Source organism: Arachis ipaensis, chromosome B03, assembly GCF_000816755.2.
Source record: "Arachis ipaensis cultivar K30076 chromosome B03, Araip1.1, whole genome shotgun sequence".
Taxonomy (NCBI): Eukaryota; Viridiplantae; Streptophyta; class Magnoliopsida; order Fabales; family Fabaceae; genus Arachis; species Arachis ipaensis.
Window position 1 is genome coordinate 132,075,771 of NC_029787.2, and position 23,906 is coordinate 132,099,676.

The window sequence follows — 23,906 nt, forward strand, 5'->3', positions numbered from 1 at the left end:
ATATTATTAATTTAATAGTCTAATAATATATTTTTAGTTAATATTTTTAAATATTATTTATTAACGGTTAGTCAAAAATAATAAATTTGTCTGTTATTTTTTTTATACATGGTAATGCAATTCAAATTTATTCATCTCATTTTCGTAATAAATACCACGTTTCTCTAAATACGTGTCCTTATATCATATGTCAAATTAAAAGCAATTCAACATGTTAATAAATAATAATAATTGGGATAATATGTTCATCCAAAACAATATTACAAGTTTACAACCGATTGCTGATGAGATTTCCATCGTTTCACCAACTTTACTTGACCAAGCACATTATATGTACCATCCAAAGTTAAGGCTGTAATTGTTTAGAAGTAGTAAAGTTGGAATGGATAAGTATGCATAACTAAGCTGAAACTTTATGGATATATAGAACTCCAAAATATCAGAATTCAAAATTGAAAATTTGAAATAAGGATATAATAAACGGACATTAAATTAAAACTTGTTCAATGAAACTTAAGAAGAGAGTAATTAATCCAATAACTAGTGGAGAAAAACTCAGGTCAAAATTTTAGTTTATATTAACTAGATTTTTAGTTAGCAGTTAAATATCTTTAGTCCAACAGTTTAACTGGATGTTTTTAGCCAATACTTCTAAATATGTTTAGTGTCGTACCATTACCCAAAGTAGTGTATGTATTGAATAATAATTGAACAACTAAGAAAATAAATATTTGACAGGAAGCATGTAAAAAATCTAGTCCTATACTAGCTAGGAATTAAGCTAAGAGAATATGTAAAGAGTGGAGCGAAGAAGAATCAGCATTAGACTTGAGGAGGTGCCTGCAAGTAGGACAAGAAGAATGAGAGAGGAGCCACTTGTCAATGCAAACCACGTGAAAATGGTGACTGCACTGCGGAAGAAACCTTATTTGCTCACCATCACTGAACTCTGCTAAGCATATTGCACAGTTGTTATTATTATTGTTACTAGGAGCTGCTTCAGAAGAAGAAGAAGAAGAAGAAAAAGTTGAGGTAGGGAGAGCCACCATGTCCTTCCTCTTGAGACCGGAATTGAGCCTTCGAGAAGCGATCCATTGAAGAGGCTGCGTGAGAACACGCCCCGCACACTGAAACACGCATTGTAGCATGGTGTTGAGCCCTAGAGCGCACAGCAAGGCACACACGATGGCCGCCGCTACAACTGTCCAATCCAAACCACCATTATGAGGTGGTGGCGGTGTGGCCGTGGGAGGGACAAGAGTAGTTTCAGCCTCCATAATAGAAAGAAAGAAGAAGCTAACTAATTAACATGAAGAGTAGAATGGAGAAATGGAACAACATATAGAAATTATATTGGTGGACATAAATGGGACCTCCTTCTAATTAATCATCCACTTCCATCTTCTCATCCCTTTTTCTTTATATAAAGCAACTCATCTCTTACATTACATATCTTTCTCTTTCCTCCTCCTATGTCCTATGACTCCTATCCCATCCCATCACTCTTCCTTACTCTTACATACACTACTACTCATTTTATTATTCAAAACAAACATTTCTTTCTCTCATGTTACATTTATCACTTTATAACTTTTATTTAAAATACAGTCATAAAATAAAACATCTATATACACATGTCAAAAACATAGAGAGTGTTGTATATATATATATATATAATTATATATATAGTGCGTGAAAAGTGAAAACGATGTTCTATTATTTATTGGATGTTGATAAACTCTACTTTTGTCATAAGAATTTGTTATTTAGATATACATACACCTGCTACATCAATACATGCTTAATGTCCTAAAAAGAAAAAGGGTAGTCCAGGATTCAATATACCAAATGAATCGTAGTTATCAAGTAAAAGCTACATGCCAAGTAACTATATTTTAAACATGTTTTTATACTTGGATATTCATATTAATTGAGAAAAATACAAAATTTGTCCATAATCTATTACTAATTTATACAGGAGTTTGATGTGGTGGAAGTCATCGTCAATGATTTAATCCACTAGCGTAGTTATCTCTCTTTCGCCACGAAAAGCAATGTTGTTGCTAATGCTATGTTTCTTTCCACTTTCCAGTAAAGGCGCGGCGTGGAGATGCCGCTTCTTGTGGAATGTGGACCATCTCAATTCTCAAACGTTTCTTTCCTTTTAATTTCTTTTATTTATGACACTGTACACTCAAAATTCCCTTAAGAAACAGTATACTATTTTCAACAATATTAATCTGCCAAAATATATTATTGTAAAGGTGGAAACCATTATTGAATTTATCACGTTTGAATTCTAAACTAGATAAGGCAATTCAATATCACTATCTTCTTGTATTGTGTGAATTGTGATGTTCCCTTCTTGTGATATTTCTATTTTCTATTATTTCTAAGTCCACTAATCATATTGAGACAAAATTGAAATTAGATCTAAATATTTAAAACAATTTTCAATTGTATTTCTCATCATATATATTTTTCGGTTAGTATTTCCATAAAAGTTTATTCAAAGCCTCAATGGAGTGCATGGTCAAAGAATAAAGTAAGGAATTCATTTGTCTTTTTTTTGGTGATGTAATTCATTTGTCAACAACAAACTTTTAAATCAGATTAATTTTTAATCTGCTTGAAAAAAATCATGAAAAAAAAAAGTAAAAAATGAAATTTAGACTTTTCAATACAGATAAGTTCTAGATCAAATTCAGGATTTACATATCTTTTGACCCAACGATGGCCAACAATGACATGTGCATAAGAATGAGAGATGTTGACAAAAAGAAAAACTCTTGTCTAAACTGGGCCATATCAGGCCCAAAAGGAAACAATAATTTATCGATACTTGGGACCTAGCTAGAACCCATATAAGGATAACAAATGATTTTACCCGCCCAAAATAAAAATGGAGACCAGAATGAAAACCTAAGACAAGAGATTAAGAGAAAGAAAACGTTGAACGTTGATTTCATATTGGATACCTTTTACTATATACCGAGTATTTAATAATTTTCCATGCAGCTTTAATGTCCAATGTCTACTCGTGGTTCCAAGCGTTCTTTATATCTATGTGAAGCTCCATGTTAGATTAACATTTCTATTACTTATGTTGGTGGTATTGCTGATATACAATCCCGCAAAATATGTATTATTGTATTCACGAATTCTTTTCAATAGAATAAGAATACATGTGCCTGATGTCGTTTTCTTTTCTAACTCTCAAAGTAAAAAAAATAAACCCAAAAAGTTATACAATGCTATGAATTTTTATAATAAATTTCACTAATATTGGTTATTAATATTGGTTATTCCTGTGAATTTCAAGTAGTGATGAACATTTCTTATTTCTAATATAAAAGCATTAGGGTATAAAAAGCGAGGTGAGACTTTTCATACTTGTTCCGTTCCACACGACCTTTTCTGTTTTCTCCTTTTCGCTCTTTCTTGGTCATGATCCATGAAGGCGTATCTGAGCCGCACTTAACTGCTTAACCCTTTTCTGCTTCAACCACTAAGTATATTCCACAGAATCCAAGGTTTTCTCAGAAACTGTAATGCAACAAACACAACACGCTAAACTCTTGTTCCAACTCTCTTTTCCCTTCCCAGCATAATTAGCAAGTCAGATCATAATTTTCAAAACTATGGAGAGGAGTACCATACACTCCATGTGAGAGTGTCTCGGAGTCGCTTAGTATGCAACCCGCATAACAAGTTCTTCCTGCACAGTCAGAGTCAAAGTCAACGGTTCAATCTTCAAATAAAATTATTATTCCATGTTCAAACCAAGACACAACCTCAATTTCACACTTAGACCACACAGCAGCCAGCCAGGCAAGTGAGGGTCCCTATATAAATAAATTAAAACCAATCAACTTACAAAAAGCCCACACCAATTATCTGATCTTCCCCCAACATACACAATATCAAAATGGGCAAATCGGCTCTTTGGCTCACCACATTCACCCTCGTGTTGACGGGCTTCCTGACGGCCCGGGCTCAGCCAGAGGCAAACTTCAAGTGCAGCAGCAGCACGAACGCCACGTGTCGAGCTCTAATCGACTACTTTAGCCAGAATGCGACCACGCTCCGAGACATCCAGAAGCTGTTCAACGTGAAGCACCTCCCGGACCTATTGGGCGCAAATGCCAACACGATCCCGGAAAACGCGTCAGGCAGTTACAGCGTGGCGCCCAAGCAGGTAGTTAGGATTCCGTTTCCGTGCAAGTGCAGTAACGGAACGGGGCTGTCGAACCACGTGCCGTTGTACAAAATCAAGCCTGGTGATGGCTTGGACTACATAGCAAGGACAGTGTTCGCGGGCGTGGTGACGTTTCAGCAGATCCAGAAGGCTAATAATATCTCTGACCCCAATAAGATCATCGCTGGGGATTCCATTTGGATACCGTTGCCTTGTAGCTGTGATAGTGTTGGAGGGAGCAGTGTGGTGCACTATGCTTACATAGTTCCACTTGGAAGCTCCGTGGAGGGGATTGCACAGGAGTTTGGTACCACTGAACAGATCATTCTTAGTCTCAACGGTATTGATGACCCTAAGAAGCTTCAGGCTCAGCAGGTTATCGATGTCCCTCTCAAAGGTATTTCATTTTCCCTTCTATTTTTTTTTTATAATTTTTTGTTTGTAAAATTAAATTCGCCAAAGAAAATTTAATCATTATAGCCTTATAGGATAGGCAGAGAGACGCGGAGTACACCGTCGCCCTCCTTCATTAATCATTATCGGTTTGAGAATTATCAATTATAAAAATTTTAAAAGGAAAAAAATGTTATCTTGATTTTTTTTGAATGTGCTATGTGGAATCACACCCACTTTGGTAAATAAAGTCAACGGAAGTTTACAATATTGTGTGCTGCATCCAGCTATATATATTCACTTTCTTTGTAAAGAAACCAAAGCTAATTTGTTGAAATACTATGGAGATGAATAATTACTTTCAATAACCGTTTGAAAACCTATTTTCTTGAAATTTCTATTAACTTTTGAATAGCTTGTCTCACCTCAAAACGACTTCTCATTTGTTAGGTAAGAATTATTAAATAATTTAATATATTTAATTAAATTATTATTTAATGATTTTTAATTATCAAATTTATACTAAGACAACTTCACATTAGTCATCACTCTTAAAAAATAGATGTGTCCGCTTGCAATTATTCTTCTCCATAAATAAATAATTGTTTGAACTATTCCTAGCTAATCTACTGTTAGATGCCTCTCACTGATAAAGAAAGAAATGACTTTTTTTTTTATATTTAATTCTTCAGTTTTGTGAATGCAATAATGGAGATGTTAGACTACGAGTAGAATATGGCACCACTTTTTTTTTTTTTCCTTTTGCCAGTTTTGTAAGCAAGATTAAGGAATCACGATGAGAGAATATAGTTGAGAATTATTCTAGTGACATGGATTATAAAATTGTGAATGATAACGATGTATGTTGTGGCAGCTTGTTCCACAAGTGTTAAAAACAATTCCATGGACTACCCTCTGCTGGTTTCAAACTCCACTTACGTCTACACTGCCAACGAATGCGTAAAATGCAAATGCGACTCCAGCAACAACTATGTGTAAGTACCTTTTTGATTTGTGATTAATTTGATCGTACCAAGAATGCAATGAAAATATATCAATTAATTAATGAGTTGTGTGATGTGGGTTTAATACTTTAATTTAAGTATAGATTGCAATGCGAGCCATCGCAGCTTAAACCAACAGGGGGAAAGTGGTCGGTATGCCCCTCCATGAAATGCACAGGGAACCTGACAATTGGCAACTTGACATCTGCTTCAGATGATCCATGCACCGCACCTTCTGTGCCTATGCGGGTTATAGCTCCAAAAGAATCAATACCATTCTTGCTAATGAGTCCACTTGTCCTGGTTAGTGCATTCTATATAGGATTCTTTTTGTGTATGGTATGCATGTGGTGAATGACAATGGTACTGTTTGTTTGTTTGTTTGTTTGTGATTGTTGTCGAAAAACAGCACCGGCACCTGCACCCAGTGGCGGTTCAGTAGGACCAGGTGGTTCAGGATCAGGAGCGTCAAGGACTACCTTCGGTCTTATCATTGTTCTCCACTTCATCCTCCTTGCTCTGTGTCTTTTGTAGTAAAATAAAATACCCTCCACCCACTTTTCTTCTTTTTAAATTTTTGTTTTTTGTAACAGTATCATGTTTGAAAGAAGAAAATAAGAGTGATTATAAATTTATAATAACTAGTGTGTGACTCACTTTATTCACCCCCTTCATGATTCATCAAAGACTCAAAAGCTAAATTGCTGACTATTAGTCTAAAATTGTAATCTCATTGAATTCACACAGACTCACCACATATATATCCAATTGCGAACGTGGAATTGAGATATATATACAGAGTGGGGACTGACTGAGCCAACTTGTACACGCACAAGCTGCCTCAGCACTACGTCACTATTGTGGCGGCTACATACTATTTTGCATACTGTTTCCATCCCTATCTAGGGATTACATTATTATTACAAGGAAAAAAAAAGTTTACCAGTAAATTCTACATAATGAATGGTATGGTTAATTAATAAGTAAATGAGTATGCAATGACCCTCTAGCATGTTTGTTTCTATATTGTTCAACAATGAATGACACCAACCCTTTAGTTTCTTTATCACTCTCCACAAGTAACAACCGCATTAGGCTCCTCCTGTGCATAGAACGACTGAACGAATATTGAAAATGACTGATCCGATTAGGAAACACCACAACCGTTGAAAAATGAGCCACCCAATTTGCTCCATTCACATTGTTCCGATCAACTACAACTTGATCAACAAAACATTAGCATCACCAAGAAACAACCCATTCATCAAGGTCCCCACACCACCAAAAGATGATGCTTTGTTATAGCAATGCACCCCGGTTAGAATGTTGTCTTGGCCTCTCAGAACAACACCAACGGCTGCTGAGAAAATCACGACATATGTGACCGCGTTATAATTGCTGGTGAGATCAATGGTGATCCCGTATCCCGTCATCCCGGAGAAGTCCTTCTCGCCTTTGTCACCGCCAACATTTGAGTGCTGCCCAAGAAAGCAACTGAATATGAAGGTCTCATGTCCTTGCTGAACTAGGATTCCTTCTAAGGTTATAATAATGACAACAATAGTAATAACTTAAGCATTATTTGTTGGCTATACAGTAGAGAAGTACCCATAATTGACGATGAAATGTGACCAACAAATTAAATAAAAATCAAGTTGGCAACAAGAACAAGCTAAGGAATTAGTTTATGTAATAGCTTAAATAGTACTTGTTCAGTATGTTTTAAACTTTTAATATACTATATATTTAGACATAATTTTTAAGAGAGAGAGAAAAAGAGAAGTTTGTAATAGTTTCACGAAGTACATGTATCTGGTTTGGTGTATGGTCCATTCAAAGTTTCCAAGTATAGCCACATTTGCATTTTAAGCCTATACATATACTCTTGATAAACTCTTCTGAGAGAGACAAATTAAAGCCTCAATTAACTATATAATAATAAGAAAACAAAAAAGATACATTTGCATCATATCAAATGAATAGATGAACCCCTGCAGCCAGTGGTGCAGTTGCTTAATTAGCATTCAACTCCACACTGCTTGAGTATTGGACCAGTTTGCTTAGGCAAGAATGGATCGATCCTCACCCAAATCAATGAGAAAATGGATGCTAGCAGAATTGACCATAAAACCACAATGGTTGGAGTCCTGTTTTGCTTTCCCATGAGACCCTTTAGGAAAGGATATAAGTGAACAATAACCCAAAATGCAAAGAATAGCTTCCCAAATAAAGGTCCCCATGTGCCATATCCATTGTTAATGGCATCAGAGACACCAGCCACAACCCCAACCATGTTCAATATTATGAGGGTGGTTGGTGGGATCAGAAGTGTTGTCCACTTGAAAAGGTATAACTCTCCGAACTCAGTATCATCTGCTGCTTTTGCTGTAACTGTGAAGTTGGTGTCTACTCCTCCAAGAACTTTCAGGAGGCCTTGGAACACAGCAAAAAGGTGTGCCGAAACTCCTCCAATCACCCAAAATTGCTCGTTTCGCCACCAATCTTCGATGCTAACTCCGCTCCACCGAAGCTCAAGGACACCGGTTAGGATGATGGATATAAATAGAGCCATGAACCAAACACTAGCAAGGTTTGTCAACTGCACAAACCAATTCAAAACCTGTAAATCAGTAACAACTAGCATAACTTGTGTTGCAAGAAATCTAAAACAAATTATGTACTCACGGTGGGAATGATGAATTTTCCAGTAAGAAGACACACAGCTGGTAGTATGCAATATGCAAGGAGAGGAATGGAAGTGAATGGATATACTATGGTGTTGGTATAAGCCATCCTTTCTAGCCACTTAAGCTTTCCTCCATAGCCATACCACAGGGGACAATGGCGACTAAGGCAAATTTCAACAGAACCAAGAGCCCATCTCAAAACTTGGTGCAACCTATCTGATAGATTTATTGGTGCAGATCCCTTGAAAGCTGGTCTCTTTGGCATGCAGTACACTGATTTCCACCCTCTACAGTGCATTTTGAACCCTGTTAAGATATCTTCTGTCACTGAGCCATAAATCCACCCAATCTGCAAGGACTTGATAAGTTAAGTACAAACTTAAAGATTTTAAGTACAAAAGAGGAATGGCTTGTGTACTCATTGTCTCGTATACTGAATAGTAGGATTACCTCTTTTCCCCATTCGGTTTTGTCTTCATAACCACAACTTATAACATGAATGGCCTCCTTTATAAGATTTTGAGAATTAGTGCCTTCAGGAAGTCCACCATTCTCCATCAAAGTGGAAGCAATGAAAACAGGCGACTGCCCGAATCGCTTCTCAAACTGTTTCTGAGACATTAGAGATGATTTCTCTAGCTCATCAAAGCCTTCAAGCCCTTCTTCAATCTCTTCAAGATCAAACATCAGCTCAGACCCTTTTCTAACATAGTTCTTCCCCTTCATCTTTTTCTTCTTGTACAATTTACTGAAAAGACCTCCTCCACCTGATTTCTTCTTTGACTTTGATTTCCTTGAACCACCACAACAGCAGCAGCACCAGGAAGGCCAACAATCACACGTCATCTTTGGCCTTTTCTCGGACACTGGTGGATCATATCCGTACAATGCCTGCCTATTGAAAACAGTTCCAGTACCAACATACACTGGACCTTGGATCCCATCTAGGCCTTTCATATTGATCTGTTATGAAATCAAACATTTGAAGACAAGCATTAGAACTTAATGAAATTTAATCTTTACACATTTTCGTTAATGAAGAGTTTAGAATGTGTAGCACCACTTACATCGAAGAATACAATGTTGCGATTGGCATATCTATCATGTCGATCAATACCATCGAACCTTTGTGGGAATTGGACATAGCAGAGCTTCTTCCCAAGCTGAGGATCCATTAAGAAGCACATAGCTTCTCTTATAGCCTTGCTATTGTTTATGTAGTGGTCACAATCCAAATTCAACATGAAAGGTGCATTTGTAAGCACAGCAGAAACTCGAACCTTTTTAAGGATAAACACCAAGAAAGAAACAGATATTTCATCATCCTATTAGCCTTGCTTGAATGGATTAATCACCATCAATCACAAGTTTTTGTACTTACCAAAGCATTCATGGCACCAGCTTTTTTGTGATGTTGATAGCCAGGACGTTTTTCACGCGAAATATACACAAGTCGCGGCAGTTCCTTGCCTTCCACGTCAAGTGCACCAGCACTTCCCAAGTACACCTACATTAAACATTTCTTTGAATCATGGTGGTTCTTGTACGATTGTTTATAAGATATTATGTTCTTAATGACAAGAGGAAGAAGCAAAAGGTGAACCTGAATCATTCCTGGATGATCACGAGTGTTATTCCCAGGCCATGGTGTTCCATCCTGCATTACCCAACCTTCCTCTGGTTTCTTCTGAGCCTTTGCCACCAAAGCATTAATCTTCACTTTAAATTCTTCATATTCTCTCTGCAATTTAGTAAACAACAAAAAAGAACAGCTTCTATGAGTCTCAAACTCCCAATGAACAGTTGAACACTGACAAAATAACATTGAAAAAATGAATGAATAAATAAATAGCATATATACCTTCATGGCCCTGCGTTCCTTGACAAACATAGGATGTACCTTGTCTTTCAAGTAATCGATTTTCTGAGAGAAATAGAACTCAGGAGCTCTTGGCTCAATATTATACTTCTTGCAAAATGGAACCCATCTTCTTGCAAACTCAGAGGTTTCCGAAAGTGTGTCAAAGAGAAGCATAGAAGCACCATCATCTGATACATAGCAGGAAACCTTTTCGACCGGGTAATCGACGGAGAGGATGGAAAGGACGGTGTTGGCTGTTATGATTGGAGGTTCCTTCAAAGGGTCCACAGTACTGACAAAGACATCAACAGGGGAAAGCTTGTTTGGTTCCCCTTCGCGCTCGAACCTTATGGACAAGCGGTCCAAGTAAGTCTCGCGCGTGATGGGGAACCATTTAGGGAACTGGTCAAGGATCCATGAGAATGCAAACCATATCTCACATATCACAGATGTTAACCACAGTGGGAAAGCGTCATGTGCTGGAGTCATGATGCGGAAGTGCAAGAAGAAAGCCAGAATCACCAGCCTCATCACAATCACTATCCGGTATGGGTTGATCAGGCTTGAAGATATTGGAACTTTACGCCACAATGGTTGTCTAGCTTCAGCCAAACTGTGATGTAATTTTGTCTCATTTGATGCATATCACGTTTTCATAAGAATGCAATTTCAAGGGTAAGAGAATGAACACTTACAGGTACTCATCTTCTTCTTCATCTTGATCGTCTTTCCCTTCTTCTTTGTTTAGGAGGCCTTTCTTTTCTTGTCTGGCTTTCCATTTCTCTACCCTTTCTTCCCACTCTGCATTGCTGTAGAATTCTTTGTCCCCTTCAATGTCTTTACCGGTAACTAAAGAATAGTAAACCAACTTATAAAATCATATACAGATTGAAGAGAAATCTGGTATGTTCCTTCTTGTCTTTATCTTCCTGTTGAAATCACAAAGAGCCCCTTAGCCTCCTTTTTTGATTACTTGTATTCAATTAATTGGTAATGCTAACTCATTTGAGTGAAATCTCATTTGGAAAATAATATCAATAAAATTTCTGCATTCCATGCTGCAACATGCCATATTAATATTCTCATGCATGATCTTTTAATATGATCAAAGGCATGCATTACCGCATGATTAACATCATCATGATCATGATCATGATCATGGCCAGTCTTAATCTGAAATTCATCATCAAAATCATCTGCATCAAAGTTCTCCTCTTCATCTCCTACTACTCTAGGAGATCCTGCAGTGAAGCAAAGCAAGTCACATAATCAAGTAATATAAAAGTGATCTAATAATAGAATGTAAGCAAAACCAACCTTTGTGACGCTTATAGCGAGTGTTGCACTGAGGACAGCACTGTGTGCCTTCACTTCTCTCATACTCATAGCAGGGTCGACAAACAGGGAAGCCACACACATAACATGCCACAAATAACCCTCCATCTTCCTTATTTCCAATCTCATCACCACAAACTCGGCATTGTACTTTCGATGAAGCAGATTGTCGAGTAGGAGGGCGAACCTGCCATTCAATACCGGTGTAAGTGCAAGAGAGTAGTAGTTCATAATAAAGAAAATGTATAAGCATTGTTTGAAGAAGCAAGCAGAGCGCAATACCTCATCAGAGTCATGTGACAAATGGCGATGATGAGGACCAATTGTGAAGGAAGCCATGGTGTAATGAGATGAAGGGTTGTGTAGTGATATAAATAAGAAAGAAATGGGGTAGTTAAGACATCATAGTAGAAGACATGAATGAATACAAGAGTGAGTAGTAGTCTACCAAACTGTGAGTTGGGAAGTCATTGGATTCGTTTGAGTCTAAGAGACGTAACGTAAGTGAAGGTCCATGTTTGTTAGTTTGGGTGTTTGTTTTTCTGTTATTGCTTGGTCTCAAAGGAGACCACATTTCATTTCTAGTTGTCTTACTCTGATATCATATGATGCATCAACAAGATACGCATTGCACTTTTTCGCACAAGCTTTGTTATAATGTCATTGTCCCCACATCGCTTACTTCAAAATACCAAAAACGGACGCATCATATTTATTTGTAGGTGAAAGGGTGCAGTTCACACACAGATCAATTATGGGAATTTATATAGCATCACATGTTCTACATTTAGTAACTTGTGAGTCAATGCACTACTCTCATTATGCTCTCATTTTTTATTGAAATATATCGGTGCTGAAACGAAAATTCTGGCAAAAGTTTCAGCTAACCTAAATAACTAAGCGCACAGATTTATGCCAGGGCCATGACTGACATTTCAATATGTTTTTTAACTAAGATTTTGCCACTAAATGGGCCTAATTGGGCTGGAAATTTAACAAAAATTCCACTCATTCTCATTTGTTGTTCGGTAAGAAAATTTAAGCATGTTCGAAAATCCGAGATTGAGGCCTTGGCGTAAGGGTTCAAAGCAGTAATGCGAATACATTTGTAATATTAGGCTCTAACAAGAATTTGTATTCTCAAATAATATCAGAGGGTTTTGTCATTGTCATGGAAATTCCATTTTTCCGACAATTAAGTTCTTCTTTAGAGGAAGCAGAAATCATAAAATCTTTTAATAATTTGCAATCAATTCATTCCATTTTTTTCTTTTTCGAGGATAAATTTACATATTTAAAATTTTTTTCTGATGTACGAATACTCTATCCTATCAATCTGAAAATCTTAGTTCAAACTCTTCGATACTGGGTAAAAAAAAAATTCAATTATTCTTTTCTATACTTTTTATCCAATTAAAAATTTGGTTTTTATATTTTTTTCTTTTCGATTGAGTCTCTATACCATATCAAATTTTGTATGACAAAAACGATAGAATTAACATAATATTATGTTAATTTTAATATTTTTGTCACGATAAGAACTTACTTACAAAATCTGATATCGTGTAAGGACCTAATTGAAAAAAAAAAAGTATAAAGACCTAATTATAGGCATATCAAATTGAAATATTGAGCCCTGGTCAAGCCTAATTCAAACTCAGACCAAAAATGATAAAAATAATTAATATATATATGCATTAGAATTTTATCTCAAACAACTTGTAGGCTGAATTTTTTATATATTGGAGACTAACATGAGAATTTTAAAAATATTGATATTTTTTGTGTTTTACACTAATAGTAGGATTATTTTGCAAAAAAATAATTTAAAAAGTGTATTTTGTAGTTACTTTTTTAATTGAAGATATTGAATTTAGACCATACAATTTAGTGATTTGTAATTTTTAAATTTTTTAAAACGTGAAAAAACATACATACAATTTAGTGAAGTGAAATCTTTTAAATTATTAAAAGCTTAAATTGAACTGGCTAATTTAATTTCTCTAAAATTCAATTATTTTTGCTCATGGCAGCCATCATACATGGGTAATTTCTGTTATAATTTTATTCTAATTGTAGTCCAATTTATTAATTTAGAAATTAATTTGGGTAGTGTTGTAATTATTCATTAATTATATTGGTAGTTGGTCTGTTCTTTGATGGAAAGAACACGACTCTTCATCATAAACTTTATAAAATTTGGGTTTTCAATTCTAATCACACGACAATAACAACAAAAAAATACACCTTGATTCCATCTGGCTCTGTGATTCAAGAATTGGAAGTTCCAAATTAAATCAAAGAATTTATTGGCAATGGCGGGAGGTACGTAAATTACTGGTTTTATAAAATATCTAACATGTGGTATCAGAGCAAAATTGTCTCTACCTTGCCATTTTAAAATTTAATTACTGTGCATTATTTTGATAAATTGTTTTCAAAGAAAAATGTATAATATGAATTTTAGAATAAGTAAAAAAGAAACCATTGAAATTGAAATTGATACACCATAAGAAGTCAGAAGGATTTTTTATAATAGTATAATTTTCCATGATTTCTATAAGTTTTCTTATTCTTGAATATAAAAAAAAGGAGAGAAGAAGAAAGGGAAGACGTTGGAAGAAAGAAGACAGAAAGAACTTGGATCTTCTAAATATTGTCAAAATATTTGTCTACTAGATCATCTCCACTTTGATATTATTCATATTACTGAATTTATTTATTTGATGATTATATTTGCATGCAATATAAATTCTTCCGCTGCATATTATATTGTGATTAATATATGATTTATTGAGTAATAGCCACAACATTCTTGATAATAATTATATTTAAAGAAATCACATAAATATTAATATGATATATTTGTAATTATTTTGAATTATATAATGAACTTACCCACAAGAATTTATTATGTTATTCACATATAATTAGGTTGAAATAGAAAATATTTTTTACTTCTTAATTAGCCTACAGGTATTAAAAAGTAATATTTTATTTTTTAGTTTCAATACCTTAGTTAATATAGTGAATATTATGTGTGTTAAAATCTTTGCCCACAGGTAGATTTTAATGACACTATGATTCATATTTATTTTAATATGACTTGCATTGGCATGTATTATCATATGTTATGAATTTTGATGTGCCTATTTAAAGTTGAGTAATGTTAGCATGATTTATTATTTGCAGCAATAATGATATCTGAAATTGTATCTGAAGTTCATTTATTAAGTAGTGACAACTATAAAGAATGGAAAGATAAGATTCTCTTTCACTTAGGGTGTGCAGACCTTGACTATGCTCTTCGTAGGGAAGAGCCTCCGGCACCTACTGATGCTAGTTCTCAAGTCGACGTAGCATTATACGAACGGTGGGAGAAATCCAACCATTTAAGTATGATATTCATTAAGTCTCGTATCTCAACTAGTACTCGATGTTCAATTCGTGATTGCAAGAATGTCAAGGATTACATGAAGGTTATTGATGAACAGTTTAAGTCTTTTAGTAAGGCATTTGCAAGCACTCTAATGGCACAATTATCATCCATGAGGCACTTACAAGAACCCTAATGAACATATCATGAGGTTGAAAGACATTGTAGCACAACTGAAAGCTTTAGAGATTGAGATCTCTAACTCATTTCTGGTGCATCTTATTCTAAATTCTCTTCCTGTCCAGTACGGACCATTTAAGATTTTTTATAACACACATAAGAAAAAATGGTCCATTAACAAATTACTGGTGATGTATATGCAAGAGGAAGGAAGGCTAATTCAAGAACTTGGTGAAAGTGCACTATTAGTGACAAATGAGGGTAGTAAAAAGCAAGCTCATAAGAAGAAAGGAAAGGGTATTGTATCCCATCCTATGAAGAAAGAAGGTGCACGGTGTTTCTTTTGTAAAAAGAAAGGACACATGAAGGAGTGCCCAAAATTATTTAAAGTTTAGCTTGAAAAGAAAGGTACTAACCTTTGTAATCTTATCCCTTCATTGTGATTTGAATCTAATTTTGTTGAAATATGTCATGACACTTGGTGGATTGATTCTAGTGCTGAAATTCATATTTCAAATACCATGTAGGGTTTCATAAGGAAAAGGAAACCGATAAGAAGTGAACTGAGCATCTATATAGGCAATCGGATGCATTCACGTGTGGAAGCTATTGGAACATTTAGGTTTGTATTAAGTACTGGTTGTATTTTAGATTTAGAAAAAAAATTTTATATTCCAGATTTTTCTAAAAATTTTATTTCTTTATCCAAGCTTGTAAAACAAGGATTATGTATAAATTGTTATGATGATTCTGTTGACATTATTAAAAATTCTAATATTATTGGACGTGGTACTTTAATTGGTGATTTCTTTAAAGTCCATTTAACTAATAATGTTCCATCTGGTTTATGGTTATGTATGATAATGGTATGAATGAAAAATTCTCCATGTTGTGGCATCGAAGGTTGGGACACATCTCCATTGAGAGAATGAAAAAATTAGTAAGTGATGGGTTTTTGGATTGCATTAAGGAAAAGCAAACCAAAAAGTCTCAAAAAGGTGCTAAGAGGAGTTCTGACATATTAGAAATAATTCACACTGACATATGTTGTCCTGATATGTCGTTAAGTGGTCAGAAATACTTCATCTCCTTTATTGATGATTATTCACGATATATGTATTTCTATATGCTTCATAATAAATATGAGGCATTGGACGCTTTTAAAGTTTATAAAGCTGAAGTAGAGAAACAATGTGGAAAGCAAATTAAGATCATGAGATCAGATAGAGGTGGAGAATTCTACGGGAGATATACTGGAAGTGGACAAGTACCTGGTCCATTTGCAAAGTATCTTCAAAAGCATGGTATTGTGGCACAATACTCCATGCCTGTCACACCAGATCAAAATGGTGTAGTTGAAAGAAGAAATAGGATATTGCTGGATATAGTGAGAAGTATGCTTAGCAACTCCAATCTTTCTTTATCCTTGTGGAGTGAATCCCTTAAAACAGCCGTGTATATATTAAATAGAATTCCAACAAAGGCAGTTTCTAAAACGCCATTTGAGCTATGGAAAGGTTAAAAACCTAGTTTGAATCATATACGCATTTGGGGTTGTCCTGATGAAGTTCGGGTTTATAATCCACAAGAAAGAAAGTTGGACCCAAGGACGATAAGTGCCTATTTTATCGGCTATGCAGAAAAGTCTAAGGGTTACAGATTTTATTGTCCCTCCCATTCAAGTAAAATAGTTGAATTTAGAAATGTAAGGTTTTTAGAGCATGATGTGAAAAGTGGGAGAAATCATCCTCTTAAAGTTGTTGAGAATGTTTGTCAAACATCTCCATGTACAAGAGTGATTGTTCAATACAATGCCCATACAGATAGGGTCAATGTAGAATAACATATTACTAATATTTCACATCATGAAGATAATGTTCAAATAGATCATATGGTGGAGGATCAAACTCTTCATAATGAAAATGTTGTTCAAGAACATATTGCTCAAGAGCAACTTCAAGAAGAGGAAGAACCTGTTATGCCACCACCTTTACAAGAGGTTGATGATGCAACATTAAGAACATAAATAAGAATAAGAAAGCCTACAATTTCTAGTGACCATGTAGTGTATCTTGCTGAGTCTGACTATGATGTTTGTGATGAAAATGACCCAACGACATTTTCATAAGTAATGAAAAGTCGTAATTCCAATTTCTGGCTAGATGCTATGAAGGATGAAATGAATTCTATGGCGGATAACCAAGTTTGGGATCTTGTATAATTGCTTGATGGAGAAAAGGCCATTGACTGTAAATGGGTCTTTAAGACCAAGAAGGATTCATCAGGTAATATTGAGCGCTACAAGGCTCGACTTGTTGCCAAAGGATTTACTCAAAGGAAAGGAGTTGACTACAGGAAAACCTTTTCTCCTGTTTCAAAGAAAGACTCTTTTCGCATCATTATGGCATTGGTAGCACATTTTGACATGGAATTGCATCAAATGGATGTGAAAACGGCATTCCTTAATGGAGATTTGGAAGAAGAGGTCTATATGAGACAACCCGAAGAGTTTATCTCAAGTGCTGGTAAGGAGTTAGTTTGCAAGCTTAAGAGAGGAATGTATGGTCTAAAGCAGGCTTTCCGACAGTGGTATTTGAAGTTTCACAATGTGATTTCTTCATTTAGGTTCATTGAGAATAATTCTGATCAATGTATATATCACAAGATTAGTGGGAGTAAGATCATATTTTTCATCTTATATGTAGATGATATTTTGCTTGCAACAAATGATTTAGGGTTGTTACATGAAGTGAAACAATTTCTCTATAGACATTTTGATATAAAAGATATGGATAATGCATCTTATGTCATTGGCATAAAGATTTATAGAGATAAACATAAAGAAATTTTAGGTTTATCTCAAGAAGCCTATATTAATAAAGTTCTTGAGAGGTTTAAAATGAAAAATTGTTCACCAAGTGTTGCACCTATTGTGAAATGTGACAAATTCTGTTTAGATCAATGTCCCAAAAATGAACTTGAAAAGAGACAGATGCAAAATATTCCTTATACTTCAGCCGTTGAAAGCCTAATGTATGCTCAGGTCTGTACAAGACCTGACATTGCTTTTGCTGTTAGCATGTTAAGAAGATATCAAAGTAATCTAGGAATTATCCATTGGAGAGTTACAAAGAAGGTCTTAAGGTACCTTTAAGGGACCAAGGACTTCATGCTTACATGTAGACGAACCGACAATTTGAAAATTATTGGATACTCAGATTTAGACTTGGCAGGATGTGTTGATTCTAGGAAGTCAACGTCAGGATTCATCTTCATGCTTGCTGATGGAGCAGTATCTTGGAAGAGTGCAAAACAATCACTTATAGCCACTTCTACCATAGAAGCCGAGTTTATTGCTTGTTTTGAGGCTACATCACAAGGTGTTTGGTTAAAAAATTTCATCTCTGGGCTTAAGATTATGGATTGTATCTCTAGGCCATTGAGAATATATTGTGACAATTTAGCTGCTATATTTATGGCTAAGAATAATAGAAGTAGTAGTCGAAATAAGCACATCGATATTAAGTACTTAGCCATTAAAGACCGAGTTAGGTCTAATGAGGTACAGATAGAGCATATTAGTACTAAACAGATGATAGCTGATCCTTTGACAAAAGGCATGCCACCAGGATTGTTTAAGGATCATGTAATTAGTATGGGTTTATGTTCTATAACGTCACTTACATGACTTATGTTATATCATATGACATATTTGGATATAAAATTCGTATTATTGTTTGTTTCTCATTTGGTTAGTATATATGCGCATACATGATTGAGAATGACAAATAAAATTCAGTGAAGAACCTAGGATAAGCATTGGGCTTATTCCTACAAAATACCACATAAAGAGTTTATTCAATTAGGAAATGTTACATTATAATACATAGAAGGTAATACTCGACTAATGAGAACCTACCGCTATGATTCGTGTAATTTGTCTTAATTGTTTAAATATAGTATGTAATTGCAAACTATACGTAACAAATGTTGGACCAAGTGGGAGAATGTTAGAATTTTATTCTAATTGTGATCCAATTTGTTAATATAGAAATTAGTTTGGGTGGTGTTGTAATTATTCATTAATTATATTGGCAGTTGGTCTGTTCTTTGATGGAAAGAACACGACTCTTCGTCATAAACTTTATAAAATTTGGATCCCCAATTCTGATCACATGACAATAACAACAAAAAAACACACCTTAATTTCATCTAGCTCTGTGATTCAAGAATTAAAAATTTTAAATTAAATCAAAGAATTTATTAACGAGATACATAAATTACATAAAATATCTAACCATTTCAGCCATTTGGTCAACAATATTACTAATCACATTCAATTTAATAATTTATGCCATTAAAAATAATTAATTTTTAATTTATTATCAAAATAATTATTTAAAACATAAGTTTAATTGGATCAACTTGTAAAATTAATCAAAATATTTATTGTGTGTTGAGTTTGAGAGTGGCCATCAAGAATTAATCTTTGAATTGATTGATAAGTTGCAGGCAGCGATCGAAACTCAAGATTTAATCTTGCCTTGAAGGAACCATTGAAGTGTTAGTGCACCTCCGTCCTATGCCGCAGCTGTAGAACTGCAAGATGTCACTTTTCCGCATTTTGAATCTGATGATCCTCGCTGCATTTGCAATCGATAGAGCTCTCTGCATTAGGTTCCCAGATCGGATCCATAAGCCCGACAGCGACGCCCCCGAACGCCTCAAGACTGCCGTCTTCGCTCTCGGAAGCTTCTGGAGATCCGAAGCCGTTTTTGGTTGCCTCCCCGGCGTTGTCCGAACCACCGCAGGCTACGCCGGCGGCTCCAAGCCCAATCCCGAATATAGAAGCTTGGCTGACCACGCCGAGTCCGTTCAGGTCCGCCTTTTTTGTTTCTCTGCTCATACAATTTCGAATCATAGTTTGAATTTGATGTTCATGAAAGAACCTCATTTCATCAATTATAACTTTCAATAGATAACAATCCTGAATTGTGGCTTTCTTGTGGTAGAATCCATGTCTTAGGGTTTGATAATAAGTTCCAAAGAAGAATTCACTTAGAAGAAAGAACACTCTAGGGACAATTTAGTGATCCCCATCCTTGGATGCATAAATTCCAATGGTGAATTGACTCAGAATCATTTAACCGAGGGCAATTCAAGGAGCCCTTCAAACCCTCCATAGTCAATTTAGCTTTTTTTCCACACCTCCTTATCCATTTTTCACAGCATTGATCAGATAGATTGATTTGTTTTTTACCATGTAGAAACTAGAACTATCCATGTTATGTAGTATCCAAATGTAGCTACTTGGATGCTTTTATTGAACTTTGCTGCCATGTTTTTTGCTGTTCTAATACAGGTCGAATATGATCCACGGCTGATTGGCTTTAGGGAACTCCTGGATGTCTTTTGGTCAAACCATGACCCCAGGCAAGTGTATGGCCAGGGTCCCGATGTCGGCAATCAGTACAGGTAGGAGAACTATTGCTGCTGTTTGCAATTGCATGTAATGATCTTACATATCAAACCCCATGCCAATTGCTAAGTATTGTGCTCTCTTGCGATCTTGCAGATCCATCATTTTTTGTAATGGAACTGAAGAATCAAGAATGGCCGCACTGAGCAAAGAACAAGAACAAACCAGGTCAAGAAGCAGCATTGTGACTACTCAAATTCTTCAGCTTGGACCATTTTATCCTGCTGAGCCTGAGCACCAGGTTATGGATGTCAGAATTATTGTTTATCCATACTTCCAAAGTTTAATTGGTGGTTCTGAAAAATAGTTAGAAAAAAAGGGGGTTTTCTATTAGATGCATGCTAGATTTCGGAACTCAATCCATATAGTGACATAGTGTTTCTTGTCAGAGAAGCTCAGCCACGTATGAGAGTTATATTTATAAAGTTTGAGCAGTAATGCATCAATTCATCTACATAATTGTAATAACATGCTAGCATAAGTAGTTATGAGTTGGAAATTTTAAGCTCATTTTTCTTTTCTTCGATCAAACAATTTCAGTGAGTTCACTTTTAGTAGCACCTAAAGAGAAACTGCCTTAGAAAATTGTGTTGCATTTGAAATCACTGACATTCCATGTTGTGTTCTAAATACGCAGAAATTTGAACTGAAGCAAAATCCCTTCCTTCTTCAGCTAATTGGGAACCTGCCTCAAGAGGAGCTTGAGAAGTCAACACTGGCAACAAAATTGAATGGATATGTAGCTGAGCTATGCCCTCCAGATATCCAAAGGCATATTGATGCAAAGATCAATGATATCATAAAAAAGGGTTGGCCTATTTTGAGGGAATTGTAGCTGCTATTTTGGCAGAGTTGCTCAGATCCTTATTCTTGAGTTGAAAAAGAAGAAAGCATATGGCGCCCTTGTAATTATTGTACTAAAGAAACCATTTTTCCCCCGATATGATATATGGTATGGCTCATAATAGAAGTAATCGGATAATGTTTTAATGATATTTTGGTTTATTACATGGTCTATATGTCCCCGTTGAAATTCTTAAATTGAGTTATGATTCTTTCTGTATTTTTTGGGCAATTTTTTTTAAGTATTAACAGTTAATGTAGTAAATTTTTAGTAATTAATTGATTGGCGGTGTAAAATTTTACATTACGAGTGCTTAGCAACTTAGTAAAAAAAATAGTACATAGTACAAAATGAAAAAATAGATGGTTATATTATTCCGATTAGCAATCAACCCGTATGAATCCTAATGATGTACCTGAACATGTAAGTTTCCAAACTTTGCGTTTGCCGGGAGTCGAACCCGGGTCTATTGCTTGGAAGGCAATTATCCTAACCGTTGGACTACAAACGCTTGTTTTCTAAGCAGGATCTTAAAATGTTAATATTAACTTTCAAGTTGCAAAGTTAACTTCAAAACTATTTTTTTTGACCAATTAAAAAATAACGTTTGCTTCTAAAAAATTAGAATTTAGTCAATTTACAGTCCCATGACCCATCTTATTAGAAAATTGATATTTTTGTCCTATTCCCTGTTAAATTTAAGAATAAACTACCATTTCTACTCACAAAAGTTGAAAACGCTGACACAGGGGTGAGCATGGGTCGCGAGTACCCGATTAGTCGTCCGAACCCGAACCAATTAAATTGGTTTTGAAACCAACGAGTAATCGGGTCTAACCCGAACCAAACCAATAACTATCTCTACTAATTGGTTCGGATAACGGTTTTGGGGGTGCGGAAACCGAACCAACCCGTAGACTCGACTATATATTAATTAAATAAAAAATAAAAATTTAAAATACATATATGCCTTTTAATATATTTGGATTTTAATGTCTTTAGTATTTAATATGTTTGGATTTTAATGTATTTGGTGTTTAATATGTTTGGATTATTTCTATTAATATTACATGTTTATTGTACTTACAGAATTTTTAAGATAAAAATTTCATTTTTTTATTTTTTTTATGAATTTCTGTTTTATCGGGTACCCAATTACTCGAACCAAACCAATCCGTTTTTAATCGGTTTGGTTTGGTTCGGGTACACAAAAAACGTAAATCCAAACCAAATCAAGCCAATTACCATTCAATTGGTTCGATTCTAATTTCACCTTAAATCCAAACCAAACCGACTCGTGCTCATCCCTACGCTAACATATCTACTCATAAAAGAAGAAAATTACCATATGTACCCATGAAATATGGGTTCTGCACAACAAAATTATTCAAACACTAAAAAATCACTTAAAATCTCTAAATTACCCTTATCTTCACCACCACTTTTCTAATATCAAATTCTACCACTACCCAAATTCTTCTTCATCACCACTCTCATCGCCAACTACCACCATCACTGTCACCATCCAAAATCCACAAGCTTCCTAGACAACCTTCCTCTACGCAGTCTCCGCTCTCTTGGCGCTCCCTTCTCTCAATCACAGACGCAGCCTCACTCACCATAATCACCTCCTTCATCCTCCCTCGCACGCCACCCTCAACTGGCTCAGCCACCTCCAGTGATCTCCAACTCCCCCAGATTGTTGCCGCCAACTTAGTCCCTGCCAGATCTACTCTTTCTCGCTATAAACTCAAGACATTTTCTAATTCAAAATTTCTACTACTCAACATCCATTCAAAACATTCAAAAACAAAAACTCCAGGATCTGGTACCAACCTCCCTGGATGCAGAATCAAGCTCTCTGGACGAAGGCGGTTGTGGGTGGCGCGAAATAGACTCGGCTGAAGAAGCCGACAATAAAACCCCTTTGAACACCAGGGTCGCGCGACGAACGGCCAGCAACAATGCCGTCGTGAAGGAGAAGCGAAGCAAATAAGGCGAAAACAAGTTCTATTTACCTTGATGGAGTAGTAATGGGGAAGGGCGAAGATCTCGGATCCGTTGGTTCCAACGCGAACTTCTGATCGTGGCTATGCTACCACCACTCAACAGTGGTCTTCCCTTGAGACCGGAAAGATGAGACGCAAGGCCAGGATGACAACGACGCCACCAGAGAGAAGAATAGCATGTAATAGAGAGAGAAGAGAAAAGGGGAAAGCTAGCTCTCTGGAACAGATTTTGGTCTAGGAAGGAGTGAAAAGGAAGAGGGGGGAAGACGATGATAGTTGCAGTGGAGACTGAAGAGAAGGGTAGTTTAAGAATTTCATTTAATTTTTTAGAGTTTGGATATTTTTACTTGCAAAAGCCATTTTTTATGGGTACAAATGGAAATTTTCGTCTTCGATGGATAGATATGTCAGCGACTTCAACTTTTATGGATAGAAATAATAGTTTACTCTAAATTTAATTACTTGTATAAAAATAATACTATAAATCTATAATGTCATTGTAAATCAATTGTAGAGTGCGGTTGCTAAATCCAATATATA

General features: G+C 35.5%; 3 protein-coding genes, 1 non-coding gene and 1 pseudogene across 4 annotated transcripts; 2 read left to right on the forward strand and 3 right to left on the reverse strand.

Moving 5' to 3' along the window:
* LOC107634720 (probable E3 ubiquitin-protein ligase ATL44) lies at positions 676 to 1,548 on the reverse strand. Its single transcript, XM_016338145.2, has one exon. It carries the CDS (start codon positions 1,275 to 1,277, stop codon positions 777 to 779), a length of 501 nt encoding a protein of 166 aa, XP_016193631.1. The 5' UTR covers positions 1,278 to 1,548; the 3' UTR covers positions 676 to 776.
* On the forward strand, positions 3,382 to 6,263 carry LOC107631480 (lysM domain-containing GPI-anchored protein 2). Its single transcript, XM_016334939.2, is given in 5 exon segments — positions 3,382 to 4,595; positions 5,466 to 5,586; positions 5,700 to 5,818; positions 5,821 to 5,898; positions 6,005 to 6,263. Coding segments are annotated over 5 exon segments (1,110 nt in total). The 5' UTR covers positions 3,382 to 3,928; the 3' UTR covers positions 6,130 to 6,263.
* LOC107631481 lies at positions 7,210 to 11,921 on the reverse strand (annotated as a pseudogene).
* Positions 19,479 to 21,576, forward strand: LOC107631479 (peptide methionine sulfoxide reductase A5). Its single transcript, XM_016334938.2, has 4 exons — positions 19,479 to 19,913; positions 20,397 to 20,509; positions 20,610 to 20,754; positions 21,151 to 21,576. Exons 1-4 carry the CDS (start codon positions 19,641 to 19,643, stop codon positions 21,346 to 21,348), a joined length of 729 nt encoding a protein of 242 aa, XP_016190424.1. The 5' UTR covers positions 19,479 to 19,640; the 3' UTR covers positions 21,349 to 21,576.
* On the reverse strand, positions 21,797 to 21,868 carry TRNAG-UCC. Its single transcript has one exon. It is a non-coding gene; the product is annotated as a tRNA-Gly (tRNA).